General features: G+C 50.4%; 1 protein-coding gene and 1 pseudogene across 1 annotated transcript; both read left to right on the top strand.

Annotated features, from left to right (window-relative positions):
* Positions 1-270: 270 nt before the first annotated feature.
* On the top strand, positions 271-3,311 carry HPS6 (HPS6 biogenesis of lysosomal organelles complex 2 subunit 3). Its single transcript, XM_005888074.3, has one exon. The coding sequence runs from the start codon at positions 399-401 to the stop codon at positions 2,802-2,804; it is 2,406 nt and encodes an 801-aa protein (XP_005888136.1). The 5' UTR covers positions 271-398; the 3' UTR covers positions 2,805-3,311.
* Positions 3,312-4,776: 1,465 nt separating this feature from the next.
* Positions 4,777-8,978, top strand: LOC102265279 (large ribosomal subunit protein eL32-like; annotated as a pseudogene).
* The last annotated feature ends 8,215 nt before the right edge of the window (positions 8,979-17,193 follow it).

Raw genomic sequence — 17,193 nt, 5'->3', positions numbered from 1 at the left:
CTGGAATCTGGATACTTTAGTCAGACTCTGGGCCACTCCCCGGCTTCTTGGGGCCTGAGGCAGCCGGCCTCCGAAAGCGTACCCGTGGTTGGCGAGGTCGGAGGCTCTGAGACCATTGGGTGCTCTCGCGGCTCCTCCCACAGCTATGCCCCGGTAGCCCCCCCGCCCCTTGATGGGCGGTGTTATGCCGGCAGGGCGTAAAACAGGCGCAGGTCTCAAGCTAGCCGTGAGGGGCGGGGCTGGGCGGGGCTGAGTCTTAGCCCGGCCTTGGCTCGCCTAGTCGACCCGGGACGGAAGTCTCAACCCCATCCTCGACTTCCCGCGGGAACCCGGGACTGAGAGACGGGCTTTACCCTACGGTGCGGCGGGCCTCGGCGTGCTCCGGCGCGGGGGACACTATGAAGCGTGCGGGGACTCTGCGCCTGCTCTCAGATCTGAGCACCTTCAGCGGCGCGGCCCGGCTCCGGGAGTTGCTAGCCGGGGACCCAGCCGTCCGAGTACGCTGCAGCCCAGACGGCCGCCACCTACTGTTGCTGCGACCTCCGGGGTCACCAGCCCCGCAACTGCTGGTCGCGGTGCGTGGACCCGGTGAGGAACTGGAAAGTGCCTGGCCGCCTGGCCAGCCCTCACCGCTAGACGCCTTCCTCCTGCCGTGGCGGGCGCGATCGGCGCTAGTCCTAGTGTGGGAGAGTGGCCTACTCGAGGTGTGGGGCTCGGGGGTGGGGCCCGGCTGGCGGCTGCTGCAGAGCACCGAGCTGTGTCCTGGAGGTGGAGCCCGTGTGGTAGCCGCGGCGGCGCCCCGAGGCCGCCTGGTGTGGTGCGAGGAGCGGCCCGCCGGCACTGAGGGCCAATTAGGGCCTCCTGCAGTGGCTTTTAGCCATTGTGTGTGCGTCAGGACCCTTGAGCCCAGCGGGGAGGCCGGCACCAACCTGGGCAGCACGCACATACTGCTGCACCACTGCCCCGCTTTCGGGCTGCTGACCTCCCGCAAGGACCTCTTCCTGGTGCCCACTGCCACCACCTGGCCTGGCTTGGGTCATATTCTGCTCATCTGGAGCCCAAGCAAGGGCAAGGTAGTGGTGGCTGCCCCATGTCTTGGCCTCTCCCACAGTAAAAGCCTGAATCCTGGAAGAGGGGACACATGGGACTTCAGGACCCTGCTCCGAGGCCTTCCTGGACTGCTGTCCCCCAGGCAGCCATTGACTGTACATACCTGGGCCCCAACTCCCCAGGGCCTGATGTGGCTTGACTTCAGGGGCACTGTGAGCCTGGTACAGTCCCACGGTGGCTCCCGGACTGTTGGCACCCTGCAGGAGGCACCTGCCAGCCTCGCAGGGTCTGCAGCACTGGGCACATTTCATGGCACTCTGGCCTGTGTGCTGGGCTCCACATTGGAACTGCTGGACATGGGCAGTGGGCAGCTGCTGGAGAGGAAGATCCTGAGTACAGACCGAGTACATCTGTTGGAACCCCCCGCCCCTGGCATGGAAGATCAGGAAGAGCTGGAGACTCGAGGGGGTCTTCGTTTACTTTCAGCTGTGGGTCTGTTTCAAGTAGGCTGGAAAACCCCACAAAGCCTTGAGCTGCCTTCAGCTGAAGATATGGTGTTTGAGGAGGCCTGCAAATACTACCAGCGACGGAGCCTGCGGGGTGCCCAGCTCACCCCAGAGGAACTGCGACACAACAGCATATTCCGAGCACCTCAGGCCCTGGCATCCATCCTCCAGGGCCATGTGTCCCCATCAGCACTGTTGACCACACTGAGGGCCGAGCTTCGGGATTACCGGGGCTTAGAACAGCTCAAAGCCCAGCTAGTGGCTGGGGACGAGGAGGAGGCTGGCTGGACTGAGCTGGCAGAGCACGAAGTGGCACGGCTGCTGAGGACTGACTTGATGGGAGACCAGCTGGCCCAGCTCAACACCATTTTCCAAGCCCTCCCTACAGCAGCCTGGGGTGCCATCCTCAGGGTCCTGCAGCTCCAGCCAGATGGCAATGGCCATCTAAGGTCCCAAGCTCCCCCGGATGTGTGGAAGAAGGTACTGGGGGTTACAGCAGCTGGAAAAGAACCACCCAATGGCATACTGCCCCCCTTTGAACTCCTGTGCCAGTGCCTCTGCCGGTTGGAGCCACAATGGCTGCCACCCTTTGTGGAGCTGGCCCAGCAACAGGGGGGGCCTGGCTGGGGAGCAGGAGGCCCAGGGCTGCCCCTCTATCGCCGAGCCCTGGCAGTACTAGGTGAGGAGGGGACTAGGCCTGAAGCACTGGAGCTAGATCTACTCTTGGGCAGTGGGCGGCCCAAAGCTGTGCTTCAAGCTGTGGGGCAGCTGGTGCAAAAGGAACAGTGGGAACGGGCTTTAGAGGCTGGCCTGGCTCTCAGCCCCTCTAGCCCCCTGCTTCGAAGTGAGATCTTCAAACTGCTGTTGGCCGAATTTGCCCGGCATCGCCGGCTTGATGCTCACCTCCCCCTCCTTTGCCGCCTGTGCCCACCAGACCTAGCTCCAGCTGAACTCCTGCTTCTACTGCGGACATACCTCCCAGATGAGTTGGAGCCCCCTGCCCCATTCCCTGAGCCTGGGGCAGAGCCCCCTCTCACTGTGGGCTTGCTCAGAGCCCTGCTGAAGCAGACTGGGACTCAAGGACGAGCCTCTGGCCCAGTTCTAAGCTTATATGAGGACATTCTATGGGACCCAGACACTCCACCCCCCACCCCACCTCGGGTGTCAGCCCTCCAGGCATCAGACCACCCAGGCCTTGAGGCCTGGGCACCATCTGGACAGGGTCTCTATGTGACTGACACAGGCTGAAAATTGTCTCTGGGACACAGTGATCAGGGAAAGGTGCCTAGGAGTTAGAGGAGCCAGAGTGGGACCTCTTCCCACTTCCTCTTCCTAGCAGTTTATATATATATATATATATATATATATATATATATACATATATATATATATATATATATATATATATATATATATATAAAAATGGTACAATAAACTTGTTTGGTTTTTGCCCTTAGTTTTCCGTCTTGGCACAAAGGTTCTAAAACTCATAGAATTTCCTGAGTGATATGCGTGAAGGAAGTGTCTCTGTTATAACAAACCCCTTCATATCAAACCTGCATTTATACTAATAAGGTAAACTTATACTGCTACTAAAAGTGGGGACCCCTAGCATCAGGATAAGGGCTGGTCAGTAGAAATACCAAGTGGTGAAAGGGTTGAAAGCTTTAGCCCATCCTCAGCCTCCTGGGAGGGGAATGGGACTAGAGATTAAGCTCTATAAAAACTCCTGAACAGGGAAATTTGATGAACTGGCTTGGTGAACACATTAAGGTGCTGGAACAATGATGCACCCAGAGAGAGCATGGAAGCCCCATGCACATCCCCCACACAGTTCTTTGCCCTGTGCATCTCTTCCATCTGGCAGTTGTATCCTTTAATAAACCTGTAAACGTTAAGTATTTTCCTGGGTTTTCTTAGCCATTCTAGCAAATGGTCAAACCAATTTATAGCATGAAAGTGAAAGTAAAAGTTGCTCAGTCGTGTCCGACTCTGCAACCCCATGGAATAGTCATGGAATTCAGGTCAGAATACTGGAGTAGGTAGCCATTCCCTTCTCCAGGGGATCTTCCCAACCCAGGGATCAAACCCAGGTCTCCCACATTGCAGGTGGATTCTTTACCAGCTGAGCCACCAGGGAAGCCCGATTTATAGTATGGGAACTCCCAATTTATAGCCAGCCAGTCAGAAGTATCAGTGGCTTGTGACTGGCACTGGAAGTGAAGGTGGTCTTGTGGAATTGAGCCCTTAACCTGTGGGGCCTATGCTAACTCCATGTAGTTAGTATCAGAGCCGAATTGACTTGCAGGACACCCAGTTGATGTCCACAGAGAACTGATGGTTGGTGTTGGAAAACACAGTTGGTGTGGTTTTGAACAGCTAAGGGCCTCATAGAGTTGGTCATAGAGGGAATGGTTGAATCTGAACTGTTGGCTAAAGTGGCCACTTCCAATAATGAAAATATTAATAATTAACATTTATGAGTACTCTGCTAGTCTTTAAATAGTCCGTCTTTTATGTTTCTAATAACCCCATCAAGAAAGTACTAATCCCCATTTTACAGATGAGGAAACAGAGATTTAGAAAGACTACTTGACCAGGGTCAGTCAACTGGAAAATAGGAGCTCTAAGATTTGAACCACCTTACTGTATAGCCCTACAGTCGGACACAAAGAGTCGGACATGACTGAGCGAATTCACTCACTCACTCACTCATGTACTCACTGTATAGCCCTACAGCTGATGCTGGCTTGGGCTTGAATGTACTTCTCATTCCTGGCTCATTCTTCCTCTAGCCTGTTGTGAGGAGGGGGATTTGCCAAGGTTCATGCTTCCTTTCCCCAAGACCCTTCTGTTCCTAAGTAGGAATTGTGGTAGGCCCTGGGGCCATGCTTGTCCTCCCTAGGATTCCTGGAGCAGCCACTGGTTAAGGGGAAGGTTGACCACAAACAGGAGAGCTGGCTGCAGAGACCTCTGGCTTAGTAACAAAAGTCACTGGAGCAGGGTTGCTTGGAGGCTGACTGCCTAAACCAAGAAACAAGAGCATCTCCAGCACAGATTTCTGAGCCTCTGGATTTAGTCAGCAGGACCCCCTTTGAAGAGGCCTTGGCCCTCTACCCGCTGCTACCCAAGGGACTCCTCAGCTGGGTTCTGGGCTTAGGGTAGGACTCTGGGTGCTGCAACTTAGCATCATCCCAGACTCCCCAAGCATCCCTTGTCCATGGCTTGGGCCCAAGGTAAGGACTGCCACTTGGCTTTGCGCTCAGCTAGTACCTGCAGTAGCTCAATGTTAAAGAATCCGCCTGCCAATGCGGAAGGTGCAAGTTCAATCCCTGGGTCAGGAAGATCCTCTAGAGAAGGGCATGGCAACCCACTCCAGTATTCTTGCCAGGAGAATCCCCACAGACAGAGGAACGTGGCAGGCTACAGCCCATAGGAGCGTAAAGAGTCAGACACGACTGAGGCGAATTAGCATTTAGTACACACACAAGTAGGGGAGCCACCCAGCCTGGCAGCTCTAAGGGGAGCAGTTGGACTTAGATGGGAACTTCCACCTGCTCTTAAAGACTTGCTGCTTGACTGCTCTTGTCCTTGCTCATGCCCCAGCTCCAATGAGTGGGGTGAAGCAACCCCCAACCTTGTCTCAGGACTTTGGAGAACAGTTCAGGGATGCAAATATTGTGTGACTGGGTTCTGGTGGAGTGTGCAAGAGGACCATCAGAAAGTTGGCCCCTGAGGCAGAGGGCTACAGGTAGGTGGGTGGAGAGAGGGGAGTTCCCTGGTGGACCACTGACTGGGACTCCACACTCCCAATACAGGGGGCCTGGATTCAATCCCTGATCAGGGAACTGGATCTCACAAGCTGCAACACTTCACATGCCACAACACTAAGACCCAGCGCAGTCAAAATTTAAAAAAAGTAGAGTCCTTCGGAGAAGGCAATGGCACCCCACTCCAGTACTCTTGCCTGGAAAATTCCATGGGCGGAGGAGCCTGGTAGGCTGCAGTCCATGGGGTCACTAAGAGTCGGACATGACTGAGCGACTTCACTTTCACTTTTCACTTTCATGTATTGGAGAAGGAAATGGCAACCCACTCCAATGTTCTTGCCTGGAGAATCCCAGGGACGGGGGAGCCTGATGGGCTGCCGTCTATGGGGTCGCACAGAGTCGGACACAACTGAAGTGACTTAGCAGCAGCAGAAAGAGTCCTTAGATAGGGATACTGGGACATGGGGGATTTAGGAGCTGAGGTCCTTCATCTTGGGTGCCTGGGTAAAGGGGGAAATTCTGGGGCTGAAGGTTTTACAGGTGGCTTAGTAGTTAAGAATCCCCCTGTCAAGCAAGAGACATCCAGGTTCAATCCCTGGGTCGAGAAGATGCCCTAGAGAAGGAAATGGCAACCCACTCCAGTATTCTTGCCTGGAGAATCCCATGGACAGAGGAGCCTGGCAGGCTAAATCCATGGGGTCACAAAAGAGTAGAGTCAGACTTGACTTAGTGATTAAACACAACAACAACAAGGTCCCTGGACAGGAGGTTGCAGGAAGGCCTGAGGCCCCTGGGGAGGTGAAGAGGAGGCTCCTAGGCCAGTGAGTAGTCATGTTTCCACAGGTGTGCCTCATCTCTGGAGCTCCCTCAAGGTCACTTGGCTGTAGTCTCTGGAAAACTTGAAGGTGAAACTAAGTTAGGCGAGACCAGAATGCAGTCTGGGCAAAGGAGAGGAAGCAAATCCTGAGGCTCCTCTATCTGCACATACTCCCATGGAGCCCAGTCCTCCCTTTTTCATCTCCCTAGTGCCTACCCACTTTTCCATTGCCTCACCAGGGGGTTTACTGTTTAGATACAGACCACAGCTTCTGGACCACCCCGTGACTGGAACACAGGACTACAGCAACCCAAGTCTTCTCCAACCTGCCAAGTTCAAAGATCAAATCCCACCCCTTTCTCTGCATGTGGCCTGTAAGAAAATGGTGGCCAGAGTAGGCAGTATCCAAACCACTCAATTTTCCTCCCATTCCCTGACCCAGCCACACTTTCCCTGCATGGTCAGGGAAAGAGAAGGAGTCAGACCTGGGGAGGAGGCAGCTGTAGACCCCCAGCTCCATAGGGAGCCACCTGAGGCTGGAATGCCTGGCACCCGCACTACCCTGGAAAAAGGGGAAGACAAATCCTCACGTGGCTCCCCAGGGCCCCACTCAGTCTCTTCTTAGGCACAGGCTCCCCCTGGTGGTTATTCTCATCATTGCCAGCTCCACTCATTTCCTTTGCCACCTGCTGCTGCTGCTGCTAACTCACTTCAGTCATGTCCGACTCTGTGTGACCCCATAGACATCAGCCCACCAGGCTCTCCTGCCCATGGGATTCTCCAGGCAAGAACACTGGAGTGGGTTGCCATTTCCTTCTCCAATGCATAAAGTGAAAAAGTGAAAGTGAAGTCACTCAATTGTGTCCGACTCTTAGCGACTCCATGGACTGCAGCCTACCAGGCTCCTCCATCCATGGGATTTTCCAGGCAAGAGTACTGGAGTGGGGTGTCATTGCCTTCTCCTGGGAAGCCTCAAATATGCACACACTTGCCCATTTCTGGAATAACGACTGAGGAAGCCTCTGAAGGTGGTAAATTAAGTTTTTTTTTGAGGGCAAGGGAAAAAGAGGAGAATCAGGATAGAATTCAGGGAGCAAAGTCATGGGGGAGAGGGGAAGGGATGCTGATCTTGTACTATGACACTGTCCTAGTAGATACTATTCCAGAAGAGGGAGGAACCTGAGCTGCCAGGATGCTTCTTGTCCAGGGTGGAAACTGCCCCAGCTACCAGATTGACCTGGATAATTTCATCCAACCAAAAAGGAAGTTGAGGGCACAGCAGAGTTTTCTCAGAAGGCATAGGGTGGTTGTATTTTATATGAATTTGAAATATAGGAAAAAGATGCCGGATTTTATTCAAAATCAATAAAGTCCACTTTATGCTCAAAATGTGAAATGAAGGTAAATCTTCACAAATATAAAACTTTTTGAGAATCACAATTTCAAAGCTAATGGACCATGTGTGTGAACTGTAAACTGCCATACTGTTACTGCGTGGATCCCCATTTCTGCTGGTAAACAAAAATTCAGGTGGAGAGGGAAGCTGAATCAGGCTGTGAGGTGAGGGCTGAGTGACCAGGGTCCCTCACCAGTTGTGGGTAGAAGCCTTGGGGTGTTTTCTCCTCTAGTTCCCAGAGGCAGAGCCTGGGCCTGCTCCAAAGGTTGCTACACAGGAGCAAGAACAAAGGTGAAGAAAGACAGAGGCAGAGAGATGAGTAAGAGGATGAGGTTGGACCAGGAGAAGAGAGAGAGGAGACGCAGACAGGAAGGGGGAGACGGACCTGGCGGAGGCAAGGAAAGGCTCTCACTCTGGCAGGCAGAAGATGCTAGATGCTCTCAAGACTGACTGCTGCAGGGTGGAAGACAGAGCAGAGAGGGGTCCCTTGGGGCCTCTCACCAGAATCATAGCCAGAGCCAGTGGGACAGCTAGTCTAGATTTGGTCTCCCAGAGGTTTCCATTATCTGGGAAATAGAGGAAAAGGGAAGGAATTGTGAAGAGCTGAGGAAGGGTGAACAGGGGGTGGCCTTCACCAAGAATGAGGTCAGTCCACCTCATCTGGGCCTCGCTGAGCTAAAGGTTCTGGGGAAGCAGACTGTCCAGGTCTTTCAGAGGTTTCAAGTCCTCGGGCTTTGGCAACCACTCAGATTCCAAGGCGGCACACAGTCTTCTCACAGTCTGTATTACTTTTGTTTTGTACCCAGGAAAAGTGGGCATTGTCCCACCCTTAACCACACGAGGCTGGCACTAGGAGCAGCCTAGAGCCCCAGCTTTGAAGTTGTGCTTCTCAAAAAGTTTTATATTTGGGAAGATTCGCCTTCATTTTCACATTTTGGGAACAGCTGAGGAGCCATCAGGAAAGCAAGAGGGAGCTCTTCTTCCTGGGTGCTGCCTATGAAGGTGGCAGCCATCTCCCACTTGGCATCCTGGCCACCCTCAGACCCCTCAAGAAGCCCAAGATCATCAAAAAGAGAACCAAGAAGTTCATCTGGCACCAGTCAGATGGATATGTCAAAATTAAGCAAACTAGGGGAAATCCAGGGGCATCGATACTAGGCTGCACAGGAGATTCAGGGGCCACATCTTGATGCCTAACATTGGTTACGGGCCAACAAGAAAACAAAGCACATGCTGCTCAGTGGCTTCCAGAAGTTTCTGGCCTACAACCTCAAGCAACTTGAGGTGTTGCTAATGTTCAACAAATCTTCCTGTGCCAAAACTGCTCACAATATTTCCTCCAAGAACCGGAGAACCATTGAGGAAAGAACAGCCCAGCTGGCCATCAGAGTCCCCAAGCCTAATGCCAGGCTGCATAGCCAAGAAAATGAGTAGACACCTCGTGCACACATTTTGTTTATATTAATAAAACCCTAAAACTTGGCAAAAAAAAAACACACAAAAAACGTAACAATTGTCAGTCTGTCCCAAGTCTGCCCTGCCTCTCCCATCTCTGTGCCCAGCTTCAGTTCCCAATCACCATCCTGTCAAGCCCTGGGCATCTCTTTTCATTCTTCACATCTCTCACACCCCATCTCTCAAAGTAATGGATTCTGAGCTTATGCATATTGATGATCAAATCCACTGAGTCTATCAGTACACTGAAATTCTTAAAAGTTGAATTCAACAAATCTTCTGTATTATAAACTCTGTTGACATCCCAATATTCTCCACCTGGGTGTTCACATCTGGGTGGGGTGGTGGAAATGGGGTAGTAGTACAAAAGAAGGATCTGGGCTGGGGGGTGCCCACCCTACCTGTGCCGCAATGTCTGCGCCTTCTTATCCCCTCTTTCTGGGATGCCATGAAGAGACTGTGGGTCCCTTACTGGTGTTCCAAGTTTCACTAACTCAAAATCCATGCAACTAATTCTAGGAAAGGGGGGGATTAGGAATTGACCCTACTGGGACCTCTTTGACGACTCTTCTAAAAAATCACTCCCTAAAGGGGCTTTTCCTGCATGCAGCTGAGGAAATACAGAGGTGAGAAAAACTAATTGGGAAATGCTCAAAATACAGCCAGCCATGGAGTTAAAGGGAAGATGAATGATTGCCCTAGTTGGTGTCTTCAGGTCAGACCCAAGAGGAGAGGCTATCAGCCCTTTCATTCCATGGACCAGAGTTGGCAGAAGTCCCCCAGCTTTCTGAAATTTTCAAACCTTCCTCAGGCTTTGGCCCTCTTTCCACACAGTGATCAACTGTAAAAACTGTGAAAGGAAAAGGTAGCATGCAATTTTCTTTAGGGAGATCATAACTAAGGGGAGGCAAAGAGATGTGAGGAGAGCTAGTGGCCCCCTTCAGCATCCAGTCTGGAGATGTGAGGATCCCCAGAGATTAAATGGGTAGCAAGCAACCTGAGGCTCTTGCTATTTGTGGAAAAGAAGAAAGAAGGCATGGTAGTACCAACTATAAGGCTCCCAGTTCAGGAAGCAAATCCCCAGAGTGGGAAAGAAACAGACCTAGCTGAATGGCTAGGCCCTTGGAAGTAAGGAAGTAAGGAAGAAACAGGGCTCAGGGAGCTAGCCTGGTTTGATAAAATAAACCCTTCTGGATCTTTTTAACCCTGATGGCTCCCTCAGTATATTAAGACATCTACCATTGTCAGGAACAGTCCTACTTTGTTAATGATCATATAGGAGTTCATTTTCAAAAAAGTATTTAACACTGACATCAGTTAATTAACATATGGGAGCGAGAGGAAGAAAAACCAGGTGGGCGAAGACTAAGACCTTGGGCCTGCCTTGCCTTACGTGCTTCGTGAAGGCAGAAACTCCCCCTCACTCCTTCTCCAAATCCTTGCACACATGGACACAGATGGACACAACACCGTCACCTCATTCTATAAAGAACAATAACCTGGCTGACCCTTTCCTGCCACCAGCGTCTGTGTGCTTTTCTCAGTTTAAAGGCTCTCAGTGATCAGGCTTGAATCAAATTCCCCATCACAAATGGGCTTCTTTAGGAATCCCCTGGTGGTTCAGTGGTTAGGATTCCATCACTGCTGAAGCTGTGGGTTCAGTCTCTGTTCAGGGAACTAAGATCCCTCTGTGCAGGGTGCAGCCAAAAGGAAAAAAGAAAAGAGGGGCTTCTTTAAGTAGGAAGAGATTTGTCCTTTCAGAGTCAATGACTCTCCAAGAATGGGCTTCGATTTCCCTCATCAAAGGAGGCACACGTAGTGGGTTGAATCATGGCCCCCAAAAGATACATCAGAACCCAGAATACCAGAGTACAGAATACCAGAACCCAGGATACCAGATGCAAAAGATACCCAGAACCTCAGAATGTGACCTTATTTGTAAGAAGGGTCCTTGCAGATTTAATTAAGGTAAGGATTTCAAAAGGAGATCGTCCTAGACTAGAGTGGGTCCTAAATCCAAGAATGAATATTCTCATAAGACAGAAAAGGAGACAACACAAAGACACAGGAGGAGAATGTCGTGCGAAGACGGAAGCAGGAGGAGCGCCAAGTGTAGCTGCCTGCGCCCAGAAGCTAGTAAAGAGGCATGGGATGGATTCTCCTCAGAGCTCTCTGGAACAAACCAGCCTTGTGAACATCCTGGTTTTGAACTTCTGACCTCCAGAACTGTGAGAGAACACATTTCTGTTATTTACAGACAAGCTTGTGGTAATTTGTTACTGCAGCCCTGGAACGCTAATACACAGGGAAAGAATGAGGTTGGGTCTTCCTCATCAGGTCTCCCTAAGGACAGGATGTATATCTTGGGTGGAGGCTATCTTTTCTGGGTCAAACTCAGGGTAGCAGTAAAAGGCTAAAGGTTATGGGAGGCTCCCTTACCAGGCTAAGGCTGAGGTCAAGACTCAGGCAATTAACTTGCACTTGCTGGCAGAGCTCCGCGCACTGAAGCGCTGGCCCCTCTTCCTAGTGAGCTGAGAGGCAAGGTCCCCATTGCTTGCAAAACCTTCAACACTTTGGTTGCTAGGAGAGGAGCTGAGAACAATAAACAGGACCCAGGCTCTGGTGTTGATAGTGGGAAGAGGACCTGGCTTTGACCTCAGCCTGGAGAGGAACAGCTCTACCAGGCCTAGCTGGGGCTACAGTCCTGGAGACTCTGTGGATAACTTCTACCTCTCCTCAATACACACAGACACACACACACACCGAAAGAGCATTTCACACCTCAAAGTACCTCCCTGTCGCCTTTCTGTCTGAAGCCCACAGAGCAGCAGTTATGATGCCCATATTACAGAGAAAACTAAGCAGCAAACAGGAAAGCTAGATCCTTGGCTAGCATGTGAAAGACCTGGAACTAGAAAACAGACAGGCCTGCAGGCCGTAGGTTAGCACCTTTTCCCCTCCCATGTGGACCTGGGAAACCCCTCTCAGCTCCAGGGTAGGTCCCCCAGCCATGAGTGGACTGCCTTAGCAGCAAGAGTTTAGCTTTGTACTTAGGAAACACAGGCATGTGAACAAAAGCCGAAGAGCACTGAAACTTACAAAGCAAAGGAGGTACATATGAAAATATAACATCCTTCCATTTTAACTAGCCCCAACCCTTCAAGAGAGCTGGCCTGCCCTGCTAACAGTTGGGGCATTCCTCCCAATTGTTAGAAGGTTACCTGGAGACACACTGGAAATGAACTCACAAGGATTTAATTCTGCCTTTACCACCTATTGTCTGTGCAACCTTGAATAATTTTCTCAAGCTCTCTGAGCCTCAATGTACTCAGTCATAAAAGAGGAAAAGGAATAGTATCTATATTATAGAACAGTTTTGAGAATTAAAAGAGAGAATGAATATGGAAGAACTTGTAAGATGTAAATTCTATACATATCATTTGGAGGGCACTAATAGTTAGGAACCTTAGGAATCTCTAAGGTCAGTTCCTCTAACTGTTTTACACTGGAGAAAACGGAGGCTCAGAGGATAAATGATGGAAAAAGGGTCACAAAGTAACTAGGACAGAATTATACTATACCAGGAGATGCGATTTTAAAGTGAACACATAGCAGACTTCCCTGGTGGCACAATGGATAAGAATTCACCTGTCAATACAGGGGACACCAGCTGGAGTACTGGTCCAGGAAGATTCTACATGCTGAGGAGGAGTTAAGCCCATTGGCCACAACTACTGAGCCTGAGCTCCAGGGCCCGCACATCACAACAACCAAGCCCAGATGCTGCAACCACTGAAGCCCTCACACCCAGAGTCTGTGCTCCACAACTAGAGAACCCACTGCAATAAGTCCACACACTGTAATGAAGAGTAGCCCCTGCTCACCACAACTCAAGAAAGCCCACACAAAACAATGAAGACCCAGTGCAGCCAAAAATAAATAAATAAAATTATTTAAAAAAAATAAACATATAGGTCAAAAATTAGATCATGTAGTCAAAACATGAAAATTCTTTCAATCATCTGTAAAATAAGGCAGAGCTGGCCTCTCAGTAAGTCCCACTCAGCCAGTTTGGAACCGATTGCTGTTTCAATGGTTGAGCACCAGATTTGGAAGTTGCCTTGCTTATAAGATCCATGTTGTGTGAAAAATGCTTGAATCATTGAATGCACACTTAGTATAACTGAGGTGCCCTCTCTCTTCTCAACCTGCCAGTTGTTCGAAATGGAATTGTTCTTTGCTGAGTGTAGATGTCTATACTGGTCCTCAGTTAAAATATGTCTACGATCCAGGTCCATAGAGGTGGAAGCAAGATGCAAGCCTCATGGTTGCACTGTCCTCCCAAGCATTTGTTCATCCAGCTAGGGGGGCCTGGCTGCTATCACTATGGGCTTGCTTCTTGCTGAGCCTGGATTGGGCTGCCTGCCCACGGTCACCCCCCAAAACCTATCATTCTTACTCTCAATCTGTTCAGAAAAGGATTCCAGCATGGGCTTTTGATGCTGAGATATTGTGATTTATAATAAGAAATGTTTAGTTGGTCTTCATCTCCATTTCTGGCACAGAACTCCTAAAATCTTTGGAGCTTCTTAATTGATAAATCTGTCTAAGAAATGTGTTTTGATATTCATAACAAACCCTCTTTCAACTACTCCAGAGTTTATGTTAATGAAGTGACTTTCAGAAAGTACCTTAAGGTTGGGGCTGGTTGCCAGGGGAACCAACCTAGTAATTAGAGGAATGGAACTTCCAGTTCTACCCCTGACCTCCAGGGAAGGGAGAAGGACTGGAGGTTGAATCCATTGCCTATAGCCAATGATTTAATCAGTCATGTTTATATAATAAAAAAAAAAATTTAGTTGCTCAGCCTGACTCTTTGTGACCCCATGGACTGTGTAGCATGCCAGGTACCTCTGTCCACAGGGATTCTCCAGGCAAGAATACTGCAGTGGGTTGCCATACTTTCCTCCAGGTGATCTCCCCAACCTAAGGATCGAACCCAGGTCTCCTGCAATGCAGGCGGATTCTTTACCATCTGAGCCACTGAAGTCCATGTAATAAGGTTTCCAAAAAACCCCCAAGGGACTGGATTCAGATACCTCCCAGCTTGGTGAACCAGAATGAATCCACAGGAGAGAAAGCTGGTATACTCCAAACTCCACTGGGAGAGAAGCTCTTGCGTTCAGGACCCTCCTAGAACTTTATATATATCTCTTCACCTTTTGTTTATTCATATCCTTTAATATCCTATGTAATAAACTGGTAATCTAGTAAGTAAACTGACTCCCTAAGTTCTCTGAGCCACTCTAGCAAATTAATCAAACCAAGGAGGTGGGTATGGGAATATCCAATCAATAACCAGTCAGTCAGAAGCACAGGTCACAACCTGGACTTATGATTGGCATCCAAAGTGGGACTGAGCTCTTAACTTGCTGGATCGGATGCCATCTCCAGGTAGAAGTGTAGGACACCCCGCTGGTCTGGAAGAATTGCTTTGTGATGTTAAAAAAACATAATGGAGATACCCATGGAGGATGATCCACATGCTGATCCCTAGCGAGGGCCTGAAGTCCGGGGAAGACAGGATGATAATTGGCCACCAGTTCCCCAGTCCCTCCTAGTTCCCCAGCCCCTCCTAGTTCCATGCAGGCTGCTTCCATCTTGCCCAGCAGGTTGGATTGGATTTTTCTGATGGTCTCCTTTCCAGGAGATAGTGTTCATATCCGTGTCCTGGGAGTTAGAGGGGGCAGGGGCAGGATACCAGGAGTAAGGGAAAATTTGGGGGGAAGAGGGTTTCCTGTCCAGAAATCTCAAGAGAAGGGACAGAGAGATGAGACTGAGTGGGCTGATATCTCACATCTGTGACTGTGATGCCTGGAATCTGACACTCCCATGTGTGACTCAGGCTCTCTGGGAGGCTGGGATTCTGGAGTGGGGGTGGGATCAGAGTCCAGGACTCAGAAATTCCCAGGGGTGGAGGGAGGTTAAGTCCCCTCTGGGCCTGAAGAATGGACTTGAGGAAGGAGAGGAGTCTGTACATGTTATTTCCGAGGGCACTGCTGCTGTAGCAAATGGCCTCCTGCAGCTGCGTACTGTTTATAAGCTGCAGATGTTCCAGCCCCTGGGGAGACCAGGCAGGAGGGAGAGGGGACAAGAACTCAAATGCAGGTCAGAAAGTGCCGAAAGGTTGAGAAGGTCAGTGGAGGATAGTTGGGGGTGTGGAAGTTAGGAGAAGATGGCTGGAGGTGAGGGGTCTGGGATAAAAGAGAAAAATGGAAAACGGGTCAGAGGCAGATGAGAGGAACTAGGGTACAGGCAGGGACTGGGTTCAGGGAGTTCTATGTAATGAAAGGGGATGTTTCTTGGAGAGATGGGGCCCAGAAGGTGAAAGTGTTCCGGGAAGCACGCTGACTGAAACCGCCCATCCTGGCCAGGCTCCCTAGTAACCATTTGCATGAGTTGTTTTACGACAGGAGGTCCAGGTGAGGAACATGGAACTAATAAGCCTCCACCAACAGGAAGAGTTCGGGAAAGGTCAAAAGGAGGCACCACGTGTCCGTCCACCTCGCAGGATCCCTCTCACTAGCATTCGTCTTGGCTGAGCAATGTGTGCGCCACCAGGAAGGACTCTGAGTCAGAATGATTGGGCAAAGACAATCAGGAAACTAATCGCATCTCTGTAAAACTCGAGACTGCAAGCCACATGGCAGAGCAGTTCTTCCTGGGTTCCCTTACCCTATATAGCTCTCCGCCCAGGTGCCCTTTACCAATAAAATCTCTTGCTTTGTCAGCACATGTGTCTCCTAGGACAATTCATTTCCGAGTTTAGACAAGAGCCCAGTTTCGGACCCTGGAAGGGGTCCCCCTTCCTGCAACAAAAGTGGGGAGCAAGTTGCCCAAGGCAAGGAGGGGTTACAGGCTATGATGGGAACTTCCTGAGGAGACCAAAGGTGGCTCCTGACCTGAGGGACTAGCTTTCAGACAAGAGGAGTGGGTACTGGGTAGGGAAAGGGTAACAAACAAGAGGAGCGAGGAGCGTGCTCACGCCCAGCAGGAAGCAGGCAGATATGCGGTGCTGGGAACTGGCCTTTGGAACAAACAGCACCTGCAGAACTCACCTAAGCAGCTGGTGAAGTCAGGACAGGAAGGTTACAAGATCGAAGATGAAGGCAAGCACCAGGTACAGTTATGTAGCCAGCCTCACATCTCAAAACCTGGGAGGGGGACCGGAACGAATGTGGTCTTTGGCTTCAGCCAGATATCCAGGTAGATCTCCATACTGTAGACACATATCCTACTCCCTGTGCGGGGAGGGGAGGGGTAGTGGCAGGGCGGCCTCTGGAGGCCAAACTTGCAAATGGTGCTCCCCTTATCTTCCTGTCATGTCCCACTGGCTGTCCTTGTTTTTTAAGCTCTCACAAATCTGGGTCTAAGTGGTAGAGGAGGCAGAGTGGTGAGACAGAATGGACCCAATTAGCCAGAACCTCCTGGACAATGGGAGAGAAACTCCGCTGTGCCCTCCTTGTGAAGTGAAAGTCTCTCAGTCGTGTCCGACTCTTTGCAACCCAATGGACTATACAATCCATAGAATTCTAAAGGCCAGAATACTGGAGTGGGTAGCCTTTCCCTTCTCCAGGGGATCTTCTCAACCCAGGGATAGAATCCAGGTCTCCTGCATTGCAGGCAAATTCTTTACCAGCTGAGCCACAAGGGAAGCCCGTGCCCTCCTTAGATCATCCAGAAAGCATCCTGATGTACCAACGTGGGACAGGAGGGCTCTGATGGGGTGCTTCAGAGCCTCTCTGCTTTGCAGCTAGGCTGGCCTACTCAATTTACAGTTTCTTAGGTGACTGCAGCCATAAAATTAAAAGCTTTCTTCCTTGGAAGAAAAGCTATGACAAACCTAGACAGCATATTAAAAAGCAGAGACAATACTTTGCCAACAAAGGTCCAGATAGTCAAAGCTGTGGTTTTTTCCAGTAGTCATGTACGGACATGAGAGTTGGACCATGAAGAAAGCTGAGTGCCGAAGAACTGATGATTTTGAACTGTGGTGCTGGAGAAGACTCTTGAGAGTCCCTTGGACAGCAAGGAGATCAAACCAGTCAACCCTAAAGCAAACCAGTCAACCCTAAAGGAAATCAGTCCTGAATATGCATTGAAGAACTGATACTGAAGCTGAAGCTCCAATACTTTGGC

Source organism: Bos mutus, chromosome 26, assembly GCF_027580195.1.
Source record: "Bos mutus isolate GX-2022 chromosome 26, NWIPB_WYAK_1.1, whole genome shotgun sequence".
Classification (NCBI taxonomy): Eukaryota; Metazoa; Chordata; class Mammalia; order Artiodactyla; family Bovidae; genus Bos; species Bos mutus.
Note: the sequence above shows the minus strand (reverse complement) of the source record. Positions and strands in the feature narration are given on the sequence as shown.